At 53.2% G+C, this 17,557-nt stretch overlaps 1 protein-coding gene across 2 annotated transcripts in view; it reads left to right on the top strand.

Moving 5' to 3' along the window:
- CE3H7orf50 (chromosome E3 C7orf50 homolog) overlaps nt 1-17,557 on the top strand; it is a 120,196-nt gene that overhangs the window by 4,785 nt on the left and 97,854 nt on the right. The window contains exons 1-2 of one of the 2 annotated variants that reach the window (XM_023246548.2): nt 7,024-7,141; nt 15,385-15,508. In XM_023246548.2, the coding sequence (XP_023102316.1) occupies nt 7,059-7,141; nt 15,385-15,508 (207 nt within the window). In that variant the 5' untranslated portion in view covers nt 7,024-7,058. Of the gene's footprint in view, nt 1-7,023; nt 7,142-15,384; nt 15,509-17,557 lie in introns of those variants that run through there. The other variant, XM_023246549.2, reaches the window with a different exon arrangement.

Raw genomic sequence — 17,557 nt, 5'->3', positions numbered from 1 at the left:
TCGTACGTGGACGGGATGAGCTATCCCGTCCTGGAATCCACCTATGCATCCAAGGGTCAAGGTGGAGTTTGTAGGAGGAACAAGTGGAGAAAACGGGATCCCCGTAATTTTTGCTAAATTAGGAAAAATTGTGTCAATTAGGAAAGCAGTTTTATCGCATCTGAGGCCAGAGGCTAGTTGGGGGGGGGGGGCGCTCAGGAGTGTTTTGGGGGAGTTGGGCTTGATCCGCATGGTTCACATTCCTGCCGAAATGGCTGGTGATGTCGCAGAATCGCCAGGTCTCCTTATGGTTATTTATTTGAACTATAAGCCTGGGGAAGGATCATTTGTGATTTGACTTTTTTTTTTTTTTTTTTAATTTTTTTTTTCAATGTTTATTTATTTTTGGGACAGAGAGAGACAGAGCATGAACGGGGGAGGGGCAGAGAGAGAGGGAGACACAGAATCGGAAACAGGCTCCAGGCTCCGAGCCATCAGCCCAGAGCCTGACACGGGGCTCGAACTCACGGACCGCGAGATCGTGACCTGGCTGAAGTCGGACGCTTAACCGACTGCGCCACCCAGGCGCCCCTGTGATTTGACTTTTTTTAATTGATGAATTTATTTTTTAGAGCAGATTCAAGTTCGCCACCAAATTGAGCAGAAAGGATACGCCATTTCCATGCCATCCCACACGGCCTCCCCCACCATTAACACCCCTCGCCGGTGTGATGTGCTACGGGTGTCCAAAGAGTAGTGAAGCACGTTTAAATACATGTTAGCTTCTAAAAGTATAAACTCCAGGAGCACCTGGGTGGCTCAGTGGGTTGAGTGTCTGACTGTTGATTTTGACTCAGGTCACGATCTCACAGTTTGTAGGATAGAGCTCAGTGTCGGGCTCTGTGCTGACAGCGTGGAACCTGCTTGGGATTCTCGCCTCCCCACCCCACAAATAAATAAACTTAAAAAAAAAAAAAAAGTATAAATTCCATCAGGGCAAAGAATACCAGAGCCGTTATGTAGCAAAACCACCTCTTAGTCAAAGAATGATTTTGCAGTAATAGAAATACAGCACACAGCAAAATCGCTGTGCTCCCTCCCCGGTTTTGAAATTGTTACTTCTATAGCTGCGTTACTACATGGCTTATTTACGAGACAGGTATCAGGCTCCCGCCTGGCAAATGTAAAAGGAATCTATGAGGCTGTGGGTTGCTGAGGAAACCTTGGGGGAATTTTAAAATTACAAACATCGGGGGCATCTGGCCGGCTCAGTCAGTAGGGTGTGGGACTCCTGATCTTAGAGTGGTGAGTTTGAGCCCCAAGTTGGACATAGAGATTACTTTTAAAAATTATGAATATCTTGCCCTCAAAATGGAAAATATAATCATTTGATCCACGTTCTAAAGTGATTCTGGAGGTACCTGGGTGGCTCAGCCGGTTAAGCATCTGAGTCTTGATTTTGGCTCAAGTCTTGATCTCGTGGTTGGTGGGATTGAGCCCTGCGTTGGGCTCTGTGCTGACAGTGTGGAGCCTGCTTGGGATTCTCTCTCTTCCTCTCTTTCTACCCCCTCCTCCCCTCCCCCACTCGTGCACTTTCTCTGTCTCACAAAATAGTAAATTAAAAAAAATTTTTTTTAACGTTTATTTTTGAGACAGAGAGAGACAGATCATGAACGGGGGAGGGTCAGAGAGAGGGAGACACAGAATCTGAAACAGGCTCCAGGCTCTGAGCTGTCAACACAGAGCCCGACGCGGGGCTCGAACTCACAGACCGCGAGATCACGACCTGAGCCGAAGTCGTCCGCCTAACCGACTGAGCCACCCAGGCGCCCCCAAAGTAGTAAATTTTAAATGCCAACTGCTTAATGAGTTTTTTAAAAAATAGTGATCTTTCTGGCCTTTGTGAGGTGGTGAATGCATTAGGAGGGCAGAGTGGGTGCCCAGGTGCCCGGTTGTGGAGCCCTGGGCTAGACGGGGGCGGGGGACGTGGAAAGTGTGTTAACAAGATGTGTAGGTGACAGGCAGAGAGGAGTGGGGACGCTTTTCTCGGTGGCACCTGGGTTGGGGCAGTGGATGCTAAGCACGATGAGGAACGGAACGGGTTTGGAAGGAAGAATCCCAAGCCTGGCTGTGAGCGTGTTCTGTCGAGATACTTACTGACCTGCTGTGTAGAGAAACCATTTAGGCAGGTGGGTAAGCAAGTCCAGGGGGCGAGGTCGAGACCAGAAACAGGATTTGGAGTCACTGGCATATGTTAGATCGGAAAGCCACGCCAGGGTGACACCGCAGCGTGGGAGAGAGGGGGAGGGAAGGAAGATTGAACACTGAACACAGACTGAGCTCTAAGGGATAGAGATGTCGATGAGAAAGGAACGCGAGTATCTCAGTTCTCCGTGACAGACTGTTCAGTAAAGTGGGACATGAGAGACAACTTCCTTAAGATCATAAAATGTACGTAGCTCCTCCGATGAAAGAATTTCAAAAGGTAACAGGATATAAAACTGACAGACAGGAATCAGTAACCTTCATCGCCGTCATGATAACCCAAAGATACAATGGAAGAGACAAATCGCGTTTACAGTGGCAATAAAGATAAAATATGTAAGAATAAACTTAAGATGTATGCAAGATCCATAGCGGACCAAACTTTAAAACACTCACGAAAGATACAAAAGTGGACACAACCCGGTAAGACAGCGCTTGTTCTTGGAAAGGAAGGCCACATCCGAAGGAGCTCCATTTTTCCTAGATGAATTTTAAATCTAAGAGGATCCCAATATAAATCCCAACAAGCTGCTCTTCTGGAGCTGGACGAGCTGACGCTCCGGTTCATATGGCAAAGTGCACATGAAAGAAGAACAAAGGAGATGGCGAAAGCCCTTCCCCGACCTCCCGGGGCATCGTAAAGCCCCGGTGTGTGGAACAGTGCGTGGAGTAGCGTGCTGCAGGCTCAGCACCGGATGGACCTGTGCACTGAGGTAGGAAACCAAGTGTGTGTGGAAACGTGGATGTGATGGAAGGGAAGGTGCATCTCAAGTCACGAGCCAGGATGGGCTTTTTGAACAACAGTGTTGATTTAAGATAGCTGTTTAGAGAAAGGTAGCATCGGGTCTGTCCTTATGTCATGCATACGAGGACTCCTGTCAGAAATGTGAGTGGAAGGAATAGGGGCGCCTGGGTGGCTCAGTCGGCTGAGCGTCCGACTTTGGCTCAGGTCATGATCTCGAGGTTCATGGGTTCCAGCCCTACGTCGGGCTCTGGTGCTGATAGCTCGGAGCCTGGAGCCTGCTGTGTCCCTCTCTCTCTGTGCCCCACTCCTGCTTGTGCCCTGTCTCTGTCTTTCAAAAATGGATAAACGTAAAAAAAAAAAAAAATTAAAGAAATGTGAGTGGAAGGAATGAAGCCAAACAGGTCATGGGACGAAACCTTGGCCAGGCTTCTCCAAAACTGGGAATGGGAAAGGCTTTCTTAAGGTGACGCAAAAGTAAGATGGGTGAAGGAAAGGGTTCACAGTGGCGAAGCACGGTTGCGTGGCAGAGGACGCCATACTCAGGACCAAAGCACAGGTGACAAACTAGGACAAAGTATCTGCAACCCATGTCCCAGTGAAGGTCGATGTCTCTAGTACACAAAGAATGTACGCATTGAGGGGGAAAAGATCGGAGACCGGGTAGGAAGATGGGTGAAGGACGAAGCGACGCCACAAGAGCGTAGAAGGGTGACCCCAGGGTATGGAAAGGGATGTTCCGCCTCACTTGAGTTAGGAGAGACGCAAATGAAGATTAGATGAGCGGAAATCCAAGCTTGAGAGCCTACTCTGTTGGCAAGGCTGCAGGCGAGAGAGACGTCCACGCGTGGCAGGTGGGAATGCCAGACGTCAACCGTTACTGAGGAAAATCTGGCTGTACCCAGCCAAATTCGTCTATGTTTGGCAGTCCCACCCCAGGAGCCTATCCTGAAGGTGTGCCACCAACAATAGGAAAACCAGTGTGCGCGACTGTTGAGCGCAGCTCGGTTTACAGCTGGAGACGGTTCCTGTGGATGGGCACCGACCGTGTGAGCCACGGTAAGTCCCCCCGCAGGGCCCCGAGAAGCTGTAGGAAAGGAGAGGGTGCCTGTAACTGACGGAAAATTTCCAGGGTTCGTTGTCGGCTGGAAGGAGCGTGGTGCCGGAGAACGTGTGCTCTGCTGCCTTCTGCGTAGGGAACGGGGAGTAAGTGTCATAATATCCACGCATCTGCTTGTTTTTGCTAAAAGAAACACAGAAGGATAAACGAGAAACTAACGAAGCTGGCTACCTGGATGGGGTGGGTGGCAATGAGGTAGGAGTGTTGGGAGGGGTCCAGTACTTTCTTGTGCCGTCTTAACTTTTAGACTCCTGTTACTGTTCTACGCATTCAGCAAAGTTCAGCCAAGATGGCTGGGCGGGGGCGGCGGCTGGAAATACACAGATGCGAAGGAACACAGCCATCTTCGACGTGAATAATAGCCACGTTTATGGAGGAACGTGACGGTGGTAAGAAACACAAAACTCACCATTTTAAAACCATCTCCAAGTGAATAATTGAGCACCATTTAATACACTCATAGTGTGCGGTCATTACCACCATCTAGTTCCAGAACGTTCTCGTCCCAAAAGGAAACCTCGTACCCACGAAGCACTCCCCATTCTCTCCACACCAGCAGGCCCTGGTGACCACTAACCTATGGTCTCTGGACTTGCCTGTTCTGGACATTTCGTATGAATAGAATCATCCAGTGTGTGGTTATAAAGAGCCCGTGCCTCCCCTCCTGTGTGCCCTCTTGCTCACTCGCCCCAGGGAAGCCAGCTGCTTTGTGAGCTGCCCTGTGCAGGAACCCATGTGACAAGGAGGTCAGGGAGGGCTTTTGCCGATGGCCAGCGGGAACCGAGGTCCCTCAGCCCAATCACCTGTGAGGAGTGGATCCTTCCGGTAGCCACGTGTGGCTTGGAAATGGACTGTCCCCCAGACAAACCTTCTGACAAAACCACAGCCCTGGTGGACGCTTCGTGGCTTTGGGAGGGACCTTCTCTCAGACAGGGCTCAGCCGCTCCGGCATTTCTGACCCCTCAGAGACTGTGAGTGAAGCTGCTAAATTTACGGGCTTAAACTAATAAGTTCTGTGTTCATTTGTAATGCAGACGTCGAAAACAAACACAATTTTCTGCCACAGAGAAGCAGAAAGTAGCCTTTTTGGATGTGGGAGGCAGCACGGACCAGAGTTAACATGAGCACCACTCATGTATTGGGAAACTTGGAAGTCTGTTGGTTTTGAGCGGGGCGCAGAGCACTGGAAGATTCTGCAGCACGTCCAGTCCGTAGCCTCCGCTGTCCTGCGCTGAGCCCAAATAACTCGGAAGGTCCGCTGCAGCTGGATACGCATACGTGTTTCTGAGGCCGTGTGGTCTCTGGCACCAAGCTGTGCCCTCCGCTGCGGAGAATCACACAGCATGCCGAGAAGCTTCTGATGTGCTCCCCGGCCTTAGACGTCACATCAGCGTGTGACTGGAGCTGTCCATCAGGAACTGGACATTTTCAGACCGTGAAGTTATAATGCTGGCTGAGAGTGTCAGCGATTCATTGTACAGTGAAAGTGGTACCTCCTTTTCCTTGGTTTTCTATCATGTGTTGTCTTCTGTAAACAGCTGTTTTCTACTGAGTGCTGGACATAATATATGGACAATTGTAGTTTGGGGCAAAGGATACTAGACTTTTCTCCTAGAACAGCTTTACCCTTTCTTCTTTGAGCAGGCTAGCGGCAGCAACGATAAACCCTGAATCACTTGCGGTTTCAGAAACTGAGATAATGTAATATGGATTTTATGAAGTCCCTGCAAGGCTGGTCTATTCTGTTCATATTCACTCCCCTGGTGTAGCCTTTCAGGGTCTCAGCTCAAAGATGGGACATTACAAGAACCCTCTCCCTTAGCGGCCCTAGCCCACCAAGCTATCAAAATCTCTGTTCAGGTTCTCCGCCTCTTCCAGAATGGACTGAGCCCTGAGTGGAAAGTGTTGCTGAACATCAAGTTTAGTGCTCTGGGTTTCCTTTGTATCCCCTGTTAGAATATTTCACTATCCAATTAGCACACTGATGGCATAGAACCCAGCTACTTTTAAATGATTATATTTTGGCCAGCTTTTTATTCTGTTCTCAATGGGAGGCTGATCTGAACGACCTATTCCTACAATATGAGCTCTGAAAACAAGGGCAAAACTAAATATATTACACATTTATTCATGTATTTTTACATTACATTATATACTATTTAAGCTTGTACGTGGATAAAAACTTTTCTGTATGTTGTCGGAAGGCCGGTCGGGTCAGTTTGAAAGCAGGACGGTTTCTCCCAAAGTCAGCAAGGCTGGACGTCCCCGCACCTGCGTGCTCAAAGGCGGCGTGTGACCGGAGCGGCACCTGCGCGCGTCCCGAGGTCGGCGAGGCTGCACGTGCCCGCACCTGCGCACGCGGGAGAGCGGCGTGTGACTCGAGCCGCGCTTTCCAGGTGCTAGCAGCAGGGGAGGGGCCGCAGAGCTGCACCTGCTCCCTCTGCGGCCCCGCGCTGCCTGCCCGGCGTGGCGCTCCGGTTCCCGGACCCCCAGATGCTCTGCGGCAGCCACAGTCCCCTCACTCGGGCACCTATCACCAGGTGGGGTCGTCCGGGCAGGGGGCGCACGCCTTCACCGCGGGCCGGCCGCGACCTCTAGGCCGACGACCACATTGCCGGGGCTCCTCCTGTGCGGCGTCTGAAACCGGTGCACGGTTCTAACGTTATAGTATCTTCAGTTCATACAAATATGTATGTTTAATACGACTCCCAAGCGCCCAGACACACAGGTCGGGGTCCCGGCCCGGGGTCGCCTCGCCCCCGCGGCCGGAAACCGGGTGAGGCTCCCCAGTCCCGGCAGCCAGCACGCGGGGGGTTGCTAGGCAACCTGCGGCTCCCGGCAAGCGGCGGCGCCTAGAGATGACGCTGCCAGCCCGCGCCTGCGCCTGAACCCGCCTACTCGCGGCTCCCGCGTGCCGTTGGCCGGCGGGCAGATGGGGGCGGGCCTCGGCCAATGGGCGACGCCGCTCCAGGAGGCGGGACCGTGTTACCTTGGCGGCGCGCCTGCCGGAAGCCCGCGTCGGCGGCCACGCGCAGGTAGGCGAGGACCGCAGGGTCGGGGGTCGCGGGGCGGCTCCCAAGTGGGTGTGCGGGCCTGGATGGCGTCGGAGGGCACCGGCGGAGGCCCGCGGGGTGCGCGCGGGGTCCGAGCCGCCGGCTGCCCCAGGCTGTGCCCCTCGAGCCGGGCATCCCCTTCGCCACAAAGCGCTCGTTGACTGAAGCGTTCGGTGGGCTCCCGCGTGTCTGCGCTGTCCCGGGCCCCAGGCGGCCGCCGGGCTCGGCGGAAACGACGCCGACCCGGGGCGCTTGCGTTCTGAGGACACAGAATTAATAAGGTGTGGGAGCCTGCAGGAAAATAAGGCGGAGCAGGGCACCGCGAGCGAGTCGCGTCGGTGCCGGCAGACGCCCCAGGTCGAGGGATCCCGGGCGCAGCAGCAGCCGCTGCAGCAGGAGTACGAGCCGGAGAGCGGGGAAGGAGGCGCGCGGGGCAGCCACCTGCGCCCGCAAGGCCTGGACGAGGACGCGGACTCCTCTCCGAGAGAAATGGGAAGGTGTCCCGCAGAGCCTGACCTGGACGTTCTACGAGTCATTGTGCATGCTGTGTTGGAAAGGGGCTGGAGGGGCAAGGGCAGGGACCGTGAGTAATGCAGACGGGAGGGTAGTGACGGCACAGGGAGTGAAAGGTAGTCACTATCTTCGGGATGTGTTTTGGAGGCAAGGCCGACAGGGTTAATGGCTGTGTCAGATGCAAATGTGGGGCACCACAGTCTTTAGCTCGAGCAGAAGTCAGGATTTCCTGATGGCCGTTCATGGAGAGGACAGATGCCCCCAGGAAGATCAGAAGTGCGGATTTTGACGCCTTGCGCCTGAGATGATGTGTGTGGGTGTTGGTGATAGCGTGTACTAGTGCAATTCAGGGAGAAATTCCAAGTGGCTGGTAGATGGGAGGTGTTTAAAGCCGCGCAACTAGATGAGATCACTGAGGGAATGAGTGCAGGCCGTGAGGAAAGTGGGCAGGAAGCATGGAGCTCTTCAGTGCCCAGGCTCAGGAGGTGAAGAGGGAGGAGGAAGAGCAGGAGGAGGGTGTGGTGTCTTTTTCAGAAGCGGAGAGAAGGAAGCATCACCTGCCAAATGCTGCTGTTGGGTGGAATAGGGAGAGTACTGAGACTCGCCGTGAGATTTCACCTCTGTGGCGAGCAAAGCGGCAAGGGTGGATTTTGATCAGTAGTAACTGTTGCGGTAGGGACAAGACCGCGTGAACCGAATTCTCCTTAGGTCTGTCCAGGGGCGAGTGGGTGTTTTAAAGGGAGATTGAGGGAATGGGGAGGGGAAAGGGGAGGCACTCAGTCGCCTTAGGAAGTGAAACATTACAAAAACCAGGAAGGGGGGGTTGGTCCATGTGAAACCCACCCGGGGTTGCTGGTTAGCGCTTATCAAAGGTAGGCTGCTACCCTTCCACAGGGCTGTCGGGTGGGGTCTCCCCGTGTTGGCCGCATTCTTTTGGCAGCCTTGAGTTTTCTCAGGCAGGCTCTCTTTAAGGGCGCCAGGGTCATTTCAGGGATAGGGCCTTGAGCTGTTAGACACTGCATTAGTGGGCCAGGTGTGAGGCCCTTTGGGAGAGAGGAGCCTGGGTAGAGTTTGGTCACACAGCGCGTCTTTGTCCGTATGGAGTCGTTGTGATCTTGGGAAGAGCAGTTCTGGTGGAGGGGTTGGAGAGAGGAGGGACGGAAGGAGTTCCAGGCCGTGCAGGCGGCCCTACAGGGTTTTACTGCAGAAGGAGGCAGAAATAGGGAGAAGAGCATGTGGGATCGAGAGAGTTTTTATTATTGCCTGTGGGAAGCTTTAGTTGAGTGAGTAGATGGGAAGCCAGAACCGAGAAGGAGGGGCGGTGCTCAGAGTGATGTCCCTGCGCAGGTGGGGCTGGAACCCAGCTCACCAGTGGAGGGTTTGGCCTTGGTCAGAACCTGGCCCGTTTCCATCAGAACAGGAGAGGAGGGCAGGTGGGTAGATGTAGGGAGCTTGCAGTTCCCTTCCCCTTGTTTTGTGATCAGGAATTAAGGTTCTCAGCCAGAAGGGAGAAGACAGTGGAGGTTTGAGAGAGGAGAGGGGCGGCCAGGCAGGTGGCAGAGGTGGGGAATGTGGTGGATCCCCTGGTGAGGCTGAAGGGTGATTGGGCCCCGGGGTGCTGAGGGGGTTGAGCTGGAAAGATGGGAGGTGGGCTCGGTGAGTGAGTAGTGACAGGACTTCGAGATTGGCCATTGGAGGGACAGGGAGGGGTGGGTTAGGTACCAAGAGAGCAGAATGTGGAGGCCGTTCGTCTAAGTGGGCAAGTCAGAACTCGGACTAGGCTTGGATCAAAAGGGACAGGAATGAAGTCCCAGGCCGGCTCAGGCGCTAGGATCCCGCTCCTGGACTCCTCGGACTGATTTCCTCGAGGGCTGTGGAGTGAGGGCGCAGACCCTCCCGAGGGGGGCTTGGCCCTGTGAGTTGGAAGGTGTCCTTCCCTGTGGCCCCCAGGACACATCAGAGGTAACACGCGCTGGGTGAGAGGGGCCATTGGGGGCTGCGGGTGTGATTTTCAGATTTTAAAAGAATTTTTTCCTGTAGGGTCAGTTATTTTTTTTTAAGATCCTGTGGGGTTTCTTTTCAGGCCTGGGGACCCGGCAGCCTCAGCCGGTTGGCGCTGAAGCGTCCTGACCTGTGAGTGTCACCCCACCCAGACGGTTAGCCGCCGTGTGTGTGTCTGACCTGGGTCGTCAGCTTTCTGCTGGCGGAAGCATTTGCCCCACTGAACTGGAGCTGGGTATCTTAAAGCTTTTGTAGTAGAAATGACAAGAGTAGAAGGGGGAAAGCCATACTTGTAATTCTCACTTCCTAAAATGTTAATATACTGATGTGTTTCCTTCTAGTTTTTCTCTTTGTGTGTGTGTGTGTGTGTGTGCAATTTTCCTCACAAAACGACGGTCACGGGGTACACACGTAGCTTTGTGCCCCATCTTTGCCCTTGACGTTGCGCCATGAGCTCTTACTCCTGTGGCCGATGTTCTGCGCCGTCCTGCATAGGCCTGCCCCTTTGCACACGGGCATCAGTCGCTTTCCCAGTCCGCAGTCCACTGTTGTGGGACGGTCACGGTGTTTTCCGCTCCTCGATGTCAGAGGCGTTAGCAGGCTTTATACGGTGCAGTTGTCCCCCTTGTGTATGAATCTCAGCCCGTGGTTATTTCATCAGGAGAGGTTCCTGGAAGTGGAAAGCACTTGACGAATGTTATAAAATTGCCTTAAAGAAAGACTGCACCAATTTCTTCTCCTGTCAGCAGACATAATCCCGGACGGCCTTTTCACCATCCTGTGGCTAGCGCTGAATAATACAATTTTAAACAATGGCGTTTTTAACCTATCAAATTAGCTGGGTGATGTGTGCGTGCAGCTAAAAACCTCCAGCCGTAGCGGCCGAGGGGCAGAAAGGATGCCATCAGCCTTCCCCCCTCCCCCGCCAGGCCCCATCCCTGGAGGCCTGCGGTGTCCTCCCTCAGCTCTTTGTGCCGGGATCGCTTGCACACTTCCCGGTAGCGCGAGCTCAGTGCGTGACTCGGGTGTGCCAACCGTAGGAGCCATCGGTTGGTGTGCCCCTCTGACAGGGACGCCCCGGTTTCCTCACCCGCGTGCTGCCCTCAACGGCCACACGACGGAACCGAGTTCGTGCGTGTCCTGCACTTAGAACAGGACCTGGTGCCTGGTCAGCTCTCAGTAAAGGGCAGTTTTCAGAATCGACTCTCCCCCCCCCCCCCCCCCCCCCCCCCCCCCCCCCCCCCCCCGCAACGTGGCCTCCCTCTAGCCACCAAGTACAGGGCCACCTAGGGAAGCTGGCAGAGCCTGGGGAGCCTGCTGTTTTGCAGAAAGGCCTGGGAGGAAAAAGAAACCTAAAGGAGGGGTCTTGACCCCCGTGAGGCCCCACCTTCCCCCGGGGCTGCTTTCCTCACCACCGCGCTCTCCCTCTGCTGGCTCGTCCTCTGTTCTGGCTGCCCACCAGGAAGCTGATGCACACTTGTGGGCCCCGGGTGTGCCAGAGGCCGTAGACACGTGCACGCCGTCCTCAAAACCCTGTGAAATAGGGTTACCGCTAAGGGAAAAAAAGGAAAGAAAACCAATACAGGGGCATTGTGTTGCTAAATTTATTACAAATAATTGAGAGAGGTGTGAGGTTTTTTGTTTTTTTGTTTTTTTTAATCTTCCCGTGTTTTAATGAATTCACAGCGTTGTGTGACCGTCACCGCAACCTCGTGTCAGAACATTTTCCTTCTCCCAGGAGAGACCCCGGACCTATGAGCCCCTCCTGCCCCTTCCTCCGCCAGCCCTGAGCACCCACGGAGCTATGTTCCCGCTCTGTGCGGACTTGTCCTGGACACCGCGTGTAGGCGAGCTTGTACCGTGTGCGGTAACCCGCGACTGGCCCCTCTCCTGTGGCAGGACGGGGCTGAGTCGCCCGGTCAGTGCCGTCCATTGCGAGGGCGCCCCCACGTCTTGTTCCCTGTTCAGCAGTTGCTGGATGCGTAGGTTTTTTCACCTTTTGGTTACTATGACGAATGCTGCTGTGAACGTTAGTGTTGGAATTTTTACGTGGACGTGTTCGTTTTCTTTGGTAGGTATCTGCATGTGGAGCTGTTGGGACCCATGGTAACGTGTTGAACTTTTTTTTTTTTTTCCAACGTTTATTTATTTTTGGGACAGAGAGAGACAGAGCATGAACGGGGGAGGGGCAGAGAGAGAGGGAGACACAGAATCGGAAACAGGCTCCAGGCTCTGAGCCATCAGCCCAGAGCCTGACGCGGGGCCCGAACTCACAGACCGCGAGATCCGTGATCTGGCTGAAGTCGGACGCTTAACCGACTGCGCCATCCAGGCGCCCCTGAACTTTTTTTTTAAAGTAATCTCTACACCCAACGTCGGGCTTGAATTTATAACCCTGAGGTCAAGAGTCACATGCTCTACTGACTGCCAGCCAGGTGCCCCGACATGTTTAACTTTTTGAGGAACCACTGGGCTGTTGTACAGAGTGGCTGCACCATTTTATATCCCACCAGCGGTGCATAAGGGTTCCAAGTTTTCAGGCATCACCAGTATTTGTTACTGGAGCCAACCTAGGAATGTGAAGTGGGGTCATTTGATTTACATTTCCCTAACAATGGATGGTGTTGAGCATCTTTTCCTGTCCTCATTAGCCACTTGTGTGTTTGGGGAGTAATCCGAATTCAAATCCTTTGTCTGTTTTTTCACCAAGTTTGTCTTTTTTATTGGGTTGTAAGAATTCTTCACACATGGTGGATACAAGGCTCTTGTCAGTTACATGACCTGCAAGTATTTTTCCGTTTCTTGATGTTGTCTTTGTACTTCTTTGCTGGAATTATTTGCAGCACAAAAATTTTTAATTTTGAGAGGTCCACCATTCATTTTTTTTCTTTCGCTGTGTTTTTGTTTTGTTTTGTTTTTTTTGGTGTCCTGTGTAAGAAACTGTTGCCTAATCCAGGGTCATAAAGATGTACCCCTGTGTTTTAGTTCTTACACTTCGGTTTGTCATCCATTTTGAGTTAATTTTTGTGTTTGGTGTGAGGTAGGGCTCTCAGTTCATTGTTTTGCATGTGGAAGTTCAGGTGTCCCGGCACCTTTTGTTGAAAAGACTGTTCTTTTCCATTAAATGGTTTAGGCGCCCTTGTTGAAAATCACTGACCGTGCATGTAAGGAAATGTCTTCTATACCAAGCATCTGTTGTCTCAAAGTCATGAGACATACCATCTCTCAGAACTATTAAAAGAAACCTTTTTATAATATGGAAAAGTCTTTCTCCCTTTTTAGCAAATAGACTTAGTGATTACACTTTTTAATGATAGCTTACAGAAGGAATAAAGATTTAACTTAACTTTTGTGGTGACTGGTGTGTAAATATTTGCTAAACTTTTCTTATTTCCCCAACAAGGTAATTGGCTGATGGAGTCCTTTGTCTTTTCAAAGCCCCTGTGTCAACAGTCTCTTGTTCTTTCACGATTTCTTATTATACTGCTAATTGAAATTTGTAGCCTCTGGCTTTGAATACTTTTTTTTTAGGTAAAGCTTAATTAAAGACTGTGGAGCTTGGAATTTTTCTGATTCCACAACAGTGATACTCTTTCAATATGCTATAGCTGATCGTAGCCCCAACTGGGGCAGAAGGAGCCCTCCATGCTGGCTCTGTGTCCGCTGGAACGTGGCCCTATGTTCCTTGACTATCTCCTGCGTTTCAGCACAGCTTGATAACCCAGGTTCTCCTTGCACTTTCCTTGCTCTGCAAAGGTTCCCAGACCGGGAGTCTAAGGAGCTCCCCTCCCCGCTTCCTTTTTCATAGAGGATGGTGTTGAGAACCCAAATCTGGGCTCTCCGTGTACTCTGTTTCTACGCCTTTTCCACTGTGATCACCCTTTATGGTCACCTTTCCTGTAATGCTTTCCCTCTCTGTTCGGTTGCAGGTTACAGTTATGTCTCACGTGTCCTGTGTTTGTGTCCCCCATAAGCGTGTCACCTGTGTGTGAATAAGTCTCTTGGACTGAGAGGTCTAGCCTGGAGCAGCTCCTAGCACATGGTCGGCACTCTGCGGGTGGTGACAGAGTGACTGGCAAGTGCTGATGTACGTGGGTGGATTGCTTGGTGGCGGGGTGTGCGTGTTTCATTCCACCAGCTGCCCCCTTGACGTAATTTTCCCCTTTTGTCCCCGTGAAAACGGTTTTGCTTTGGGGGAAATCTACATCTCAGTAGCGTGTTCCTGGGGAGCCCACGTTCTCAGAACGCATCCAGCCTTTGCTCGCCTTCAGGGGGCCATCGCCCTCCATCTGCCGTCCCTGCCCACAGGCCCTTTAGGGGGGGTCCGGAGGCCCGGCTTTTGCACCTTTGCACCTGCCGTACCTTCTTCATCCGCACGCACCACTCCCCTCCCCCGCCTCCCCCTCCCCCTTCCCCTCCCCCTCCCCCTCCCCCTCCCCCTCCCCAGCCCTGCCCTTCACCGGCTTTCTCCCAGAGGCCTCCTGCCCCTATGTCACCTGCGCTCGCTTCTGTTCTACCTTCTCGGTAGCATTCATCCTCACGTAAAAGTATTTTCTCACCTGGACGATAGATCTCTCTTGCCCACCACAAGGGAAGCTTCACGAGGTCAAGGCTCTTGCGTGCCATGCAGTTCGCTCTGTGTTTGCCACCCCGCACAGTGCCTGGCACAGAGTTGGCGCTCACAAAGTATTTGTTGAACTTCTGTTGCTAGAGCTGGTGTTCAGAGAACAACATTGGGTTTCTGTCCCTTTTCCCGTATACACAGCCTTGAACCGCAGGTCTGAAGGTAAATTTTTAAAAAGACGTAGACATAAGTATACAATATGTACGTGTATAATTTACATGTGCCTGTAAAATCTGGAACATGGAGAATGTTAACTGGGAGTTAGTTGAGCATGAAAAAACGAAATACATTTTTATAGTTTGTTAGAACGAAAGCTGATATTAGTAGACCTTGTAAATACAGTTTGAAAGGACTGGCGTTAAAAAACACTCCGAGGTCTCCCCTCCCACATGCCCCCTTGCAGGAAACCTCTCGGAGGTTCCAGCAGCCACCGGCAGTGCCCCTCAGGGGAGGGCTCTCCCTGACCTGTCGGCCTTCAACCATTTCTGTTCCCTGTGGCGCGATCCCACGAAGGACGTGGGTTTTAGGGTTCCCGGGCTTTTCCTGGAGCTCTGCACACCACTGTGCTGGAGAAAGCACACCTGTCAGACGCCTCTCACACCGTGTCCTGCCTTATATGCGGCCCGGGTGGTGCTGCTTCCACAAGTCGAGGGGCCCGGCCCGGGCCCATCACCGTGACCGAATGCCCTAGCCACGGCGGCGACAGTCGCCTGCAACATCCCCAGATCGTGGGCGGTTTGCCTAGGGGATTTGACCTTTCCCCTAACTCGTGTAGATTTTCCATATTTTCTTTCTTTTAAATTTTGCTTATTTTGAGAGAGAGCAGAGGAGAGGGGCAGGGTTAGAGGGAGACAGAGAATCCCAAGCAGCCTCCGCGCTGTCAGCCCAGAGCCTGAGTGGGGCTTGAACTCCCGAACCGCCAGATTGTGACCTGAGCCAGGTGCTCAACCCACTGAGCCCCCCCCCCAGGCGCCCCTGCCTTTGTTTGGACTTTTATAGCGGGAGAGCGCTCTTCCCCTCGGTCACAAAAGTGACGTGGCCCAGGACCTCTCGTCACGCACTTAGCAGTTTACCTTCTCTGCTGCAGGATGGCAAAACGGAAGAGAAAAATTACCGAAATGACAGAGAAAAAGAACAAAAAACTGAAGAAGGCGTCAGCGAAGGAGATGCCACCCGCGGCCACACCGGGCACCGGGGAAGCGCACGCCGAGGTGGGCGCACGTGGGGTCCCAGTCCAGAGGGAGGGCGCAGCGAGGGCGGGGTGGGTTACAAGCCTTCGCGCTGCGGGGCTTCTGGGAGCGGCTGTAAGACAAGTAAGAGGGTGGTGCACTTCAGGTTCGAACACCACGACCGCCTTTCCTCGGGCACAGCGTCCACCGACCGCCGTTGGGGTGCCGTGCTGTCGGGGGCACTTGTGTCTGAGACGGGAGGCGGCGGGACAGCACGGGCTGCGCTCTCGGGAATGGGTGGAGTGCCGTGCACGCAGTGACGCGTGGAGCATGGCCGGGAGTCTGTCCTGAGGAATTCAGATCTTGGGGCGTCTGGGGGGCTCAGTCACTTGAGTGTCTGACTTTGGCTCCGGTCATGATCTCACAGTTTGGGAGTTCAAGCTCCACGTCAGGCTCGGCTGACAGTGCAAAGCCTGCTTGGGATTTTCTCTGTCCCTCTGTCTCTGCTCCACCGCGCCCACCGCCCCCCCCCCCACCTTGCACACGCATGCTCGCTCACGCTCTCTCTCAAAAATAAGTAAAAATAAACATTAAAAAAGAATTCAGTCACAACATACAAATGCTCATATTGAATGGGACAGAAGTCTGTTACAAAAATACGTGCACTTAAATTTGGTTCCTGGTCTGAGCGTTAACGCTTTTCTTGATTGGGCTGTCTTTACAATTTCTAGTATGCGGTTGATGGAAACAGTACAGGGTGTCACAAATTCTCCTAGATTACACATGAAGTAGAACGTGATTGGGCGCGTATCCCGTGGTGACGCGTGCATCTGTGGGCGGGCGCTGCTGTCTTCGGAGGGGACGGGATTTCCTGTGGGTCCACGCCTGCCTGGAAGCACCGAGAAGCTCGATCACACCGGTGAACGCGGGTGGAAGCGTTGTCTGGGCAGCATCGCTTAATTCCTTAAAGTCGGAGACTGTTCCTGTGATTTGGGGGCACGTTTGGTCCCAATGTGTTGTTAGAGATCGGCCATTGGATGACAACTTGGCGAGGTCCTTCTCCAGTCCTTGTGGAGGAAGAACTGGAAACCGTCTGACTCGGTCGGGGATGCGTCTCTGGCCAGTCGCTGTTGTTGTTTGTGGCACCCGTGATTCAGACCTGCCTCCACTTACGAGAGCCCTGTGGGCTCTTCTGCCCTCAGAAACGTCCCCAGCAGGTTTCAGGGTGACAGGTGGCTTTTCTCTCATAAGATGGGGAAAGGACCGTGGTGCAGGGGAGGAAGAGAGGAGGGCCCTCATGACAACGCCAACTCCTGACCGCAGGCCATTCTGGCCTTTTCTCTGAGCAGTTTCGGCGCGAGTACACATGGAGCGCGCATGGCGTTAGGGCCCTGGGAGCGCGCTCCTGAGACCACCCGTGCTGTAGACGCCTGGGCGAGTCTCTGTGTCCCTCAGGGGGTGTGCACCCAGTCCGATGACTCACTGGTCCGGGTCACTTGAGGCCTCCATCCACCGAGGCATCTCTGTGCTTTTGCCAGCTGGCTCCCAGGCCCCCGCCTAGTCCCTGGCGATTTATTTTTGATAGAGATAGAGCACAGGTAGGGGAGGGGCAGAGAGAGAAGGAGACCCAGAACCCGAAGCAGGCTCCAGGCTCCCAGCTGTCGGCACAGAGCCCGACGCGGGGCTCGAACTCACAGACCGCGCGATCGTGACCTGAGCTACCCAGGTGCCCCTCCTCCGTTTTTTTTTTTAAACTCCATTCTATCACCTTGGTGATTTTAAGTTTTGTTTAAAACTTGCAGTTTTCCTTTCGGAGTGGCCTGCTTTCCGGCTGCTAGCCCGGGGCAGGCCCCGCAGAACAGGGCAGGTTGACAGTAGCCGTGCACACAGGTTGGGATTTCTGCCTAACCTCGGGGGGACCTTCTTTCTGCTGAGTTCAGGTCATTTTTAAAAGTGTGTGATTGTTTTTTGTTATGAAAGCACACGTTGGTTAAAGTAGATTTGGAAGACGGAAGAGAAGCTTCTGGTTTCTCTTTTGAGGCCTACAGTTTTGTCGGGGTCTGTGGCGTAGTGGACAGAGTTGCTGCTAGA

This window comes from Felis catus, chromosome E3 (genome assembly GCF_018350175.1).
Source record: "Felis catus isolate Fca126 chromosome E3, F.catus_Fca126_mat1.0, whole genome shotgun sequence".
Lineage (NCBI taxonomy): Eukaryota > Metazoa > Chordata > Mammalia > Carnivora > Felidae > Felis > Felis catus.
The sequence above is the reverse complement of the archived record's forward strand: the minus strand, read 5'-3'. Positions and strand labels throughout refer to the sequence as shown.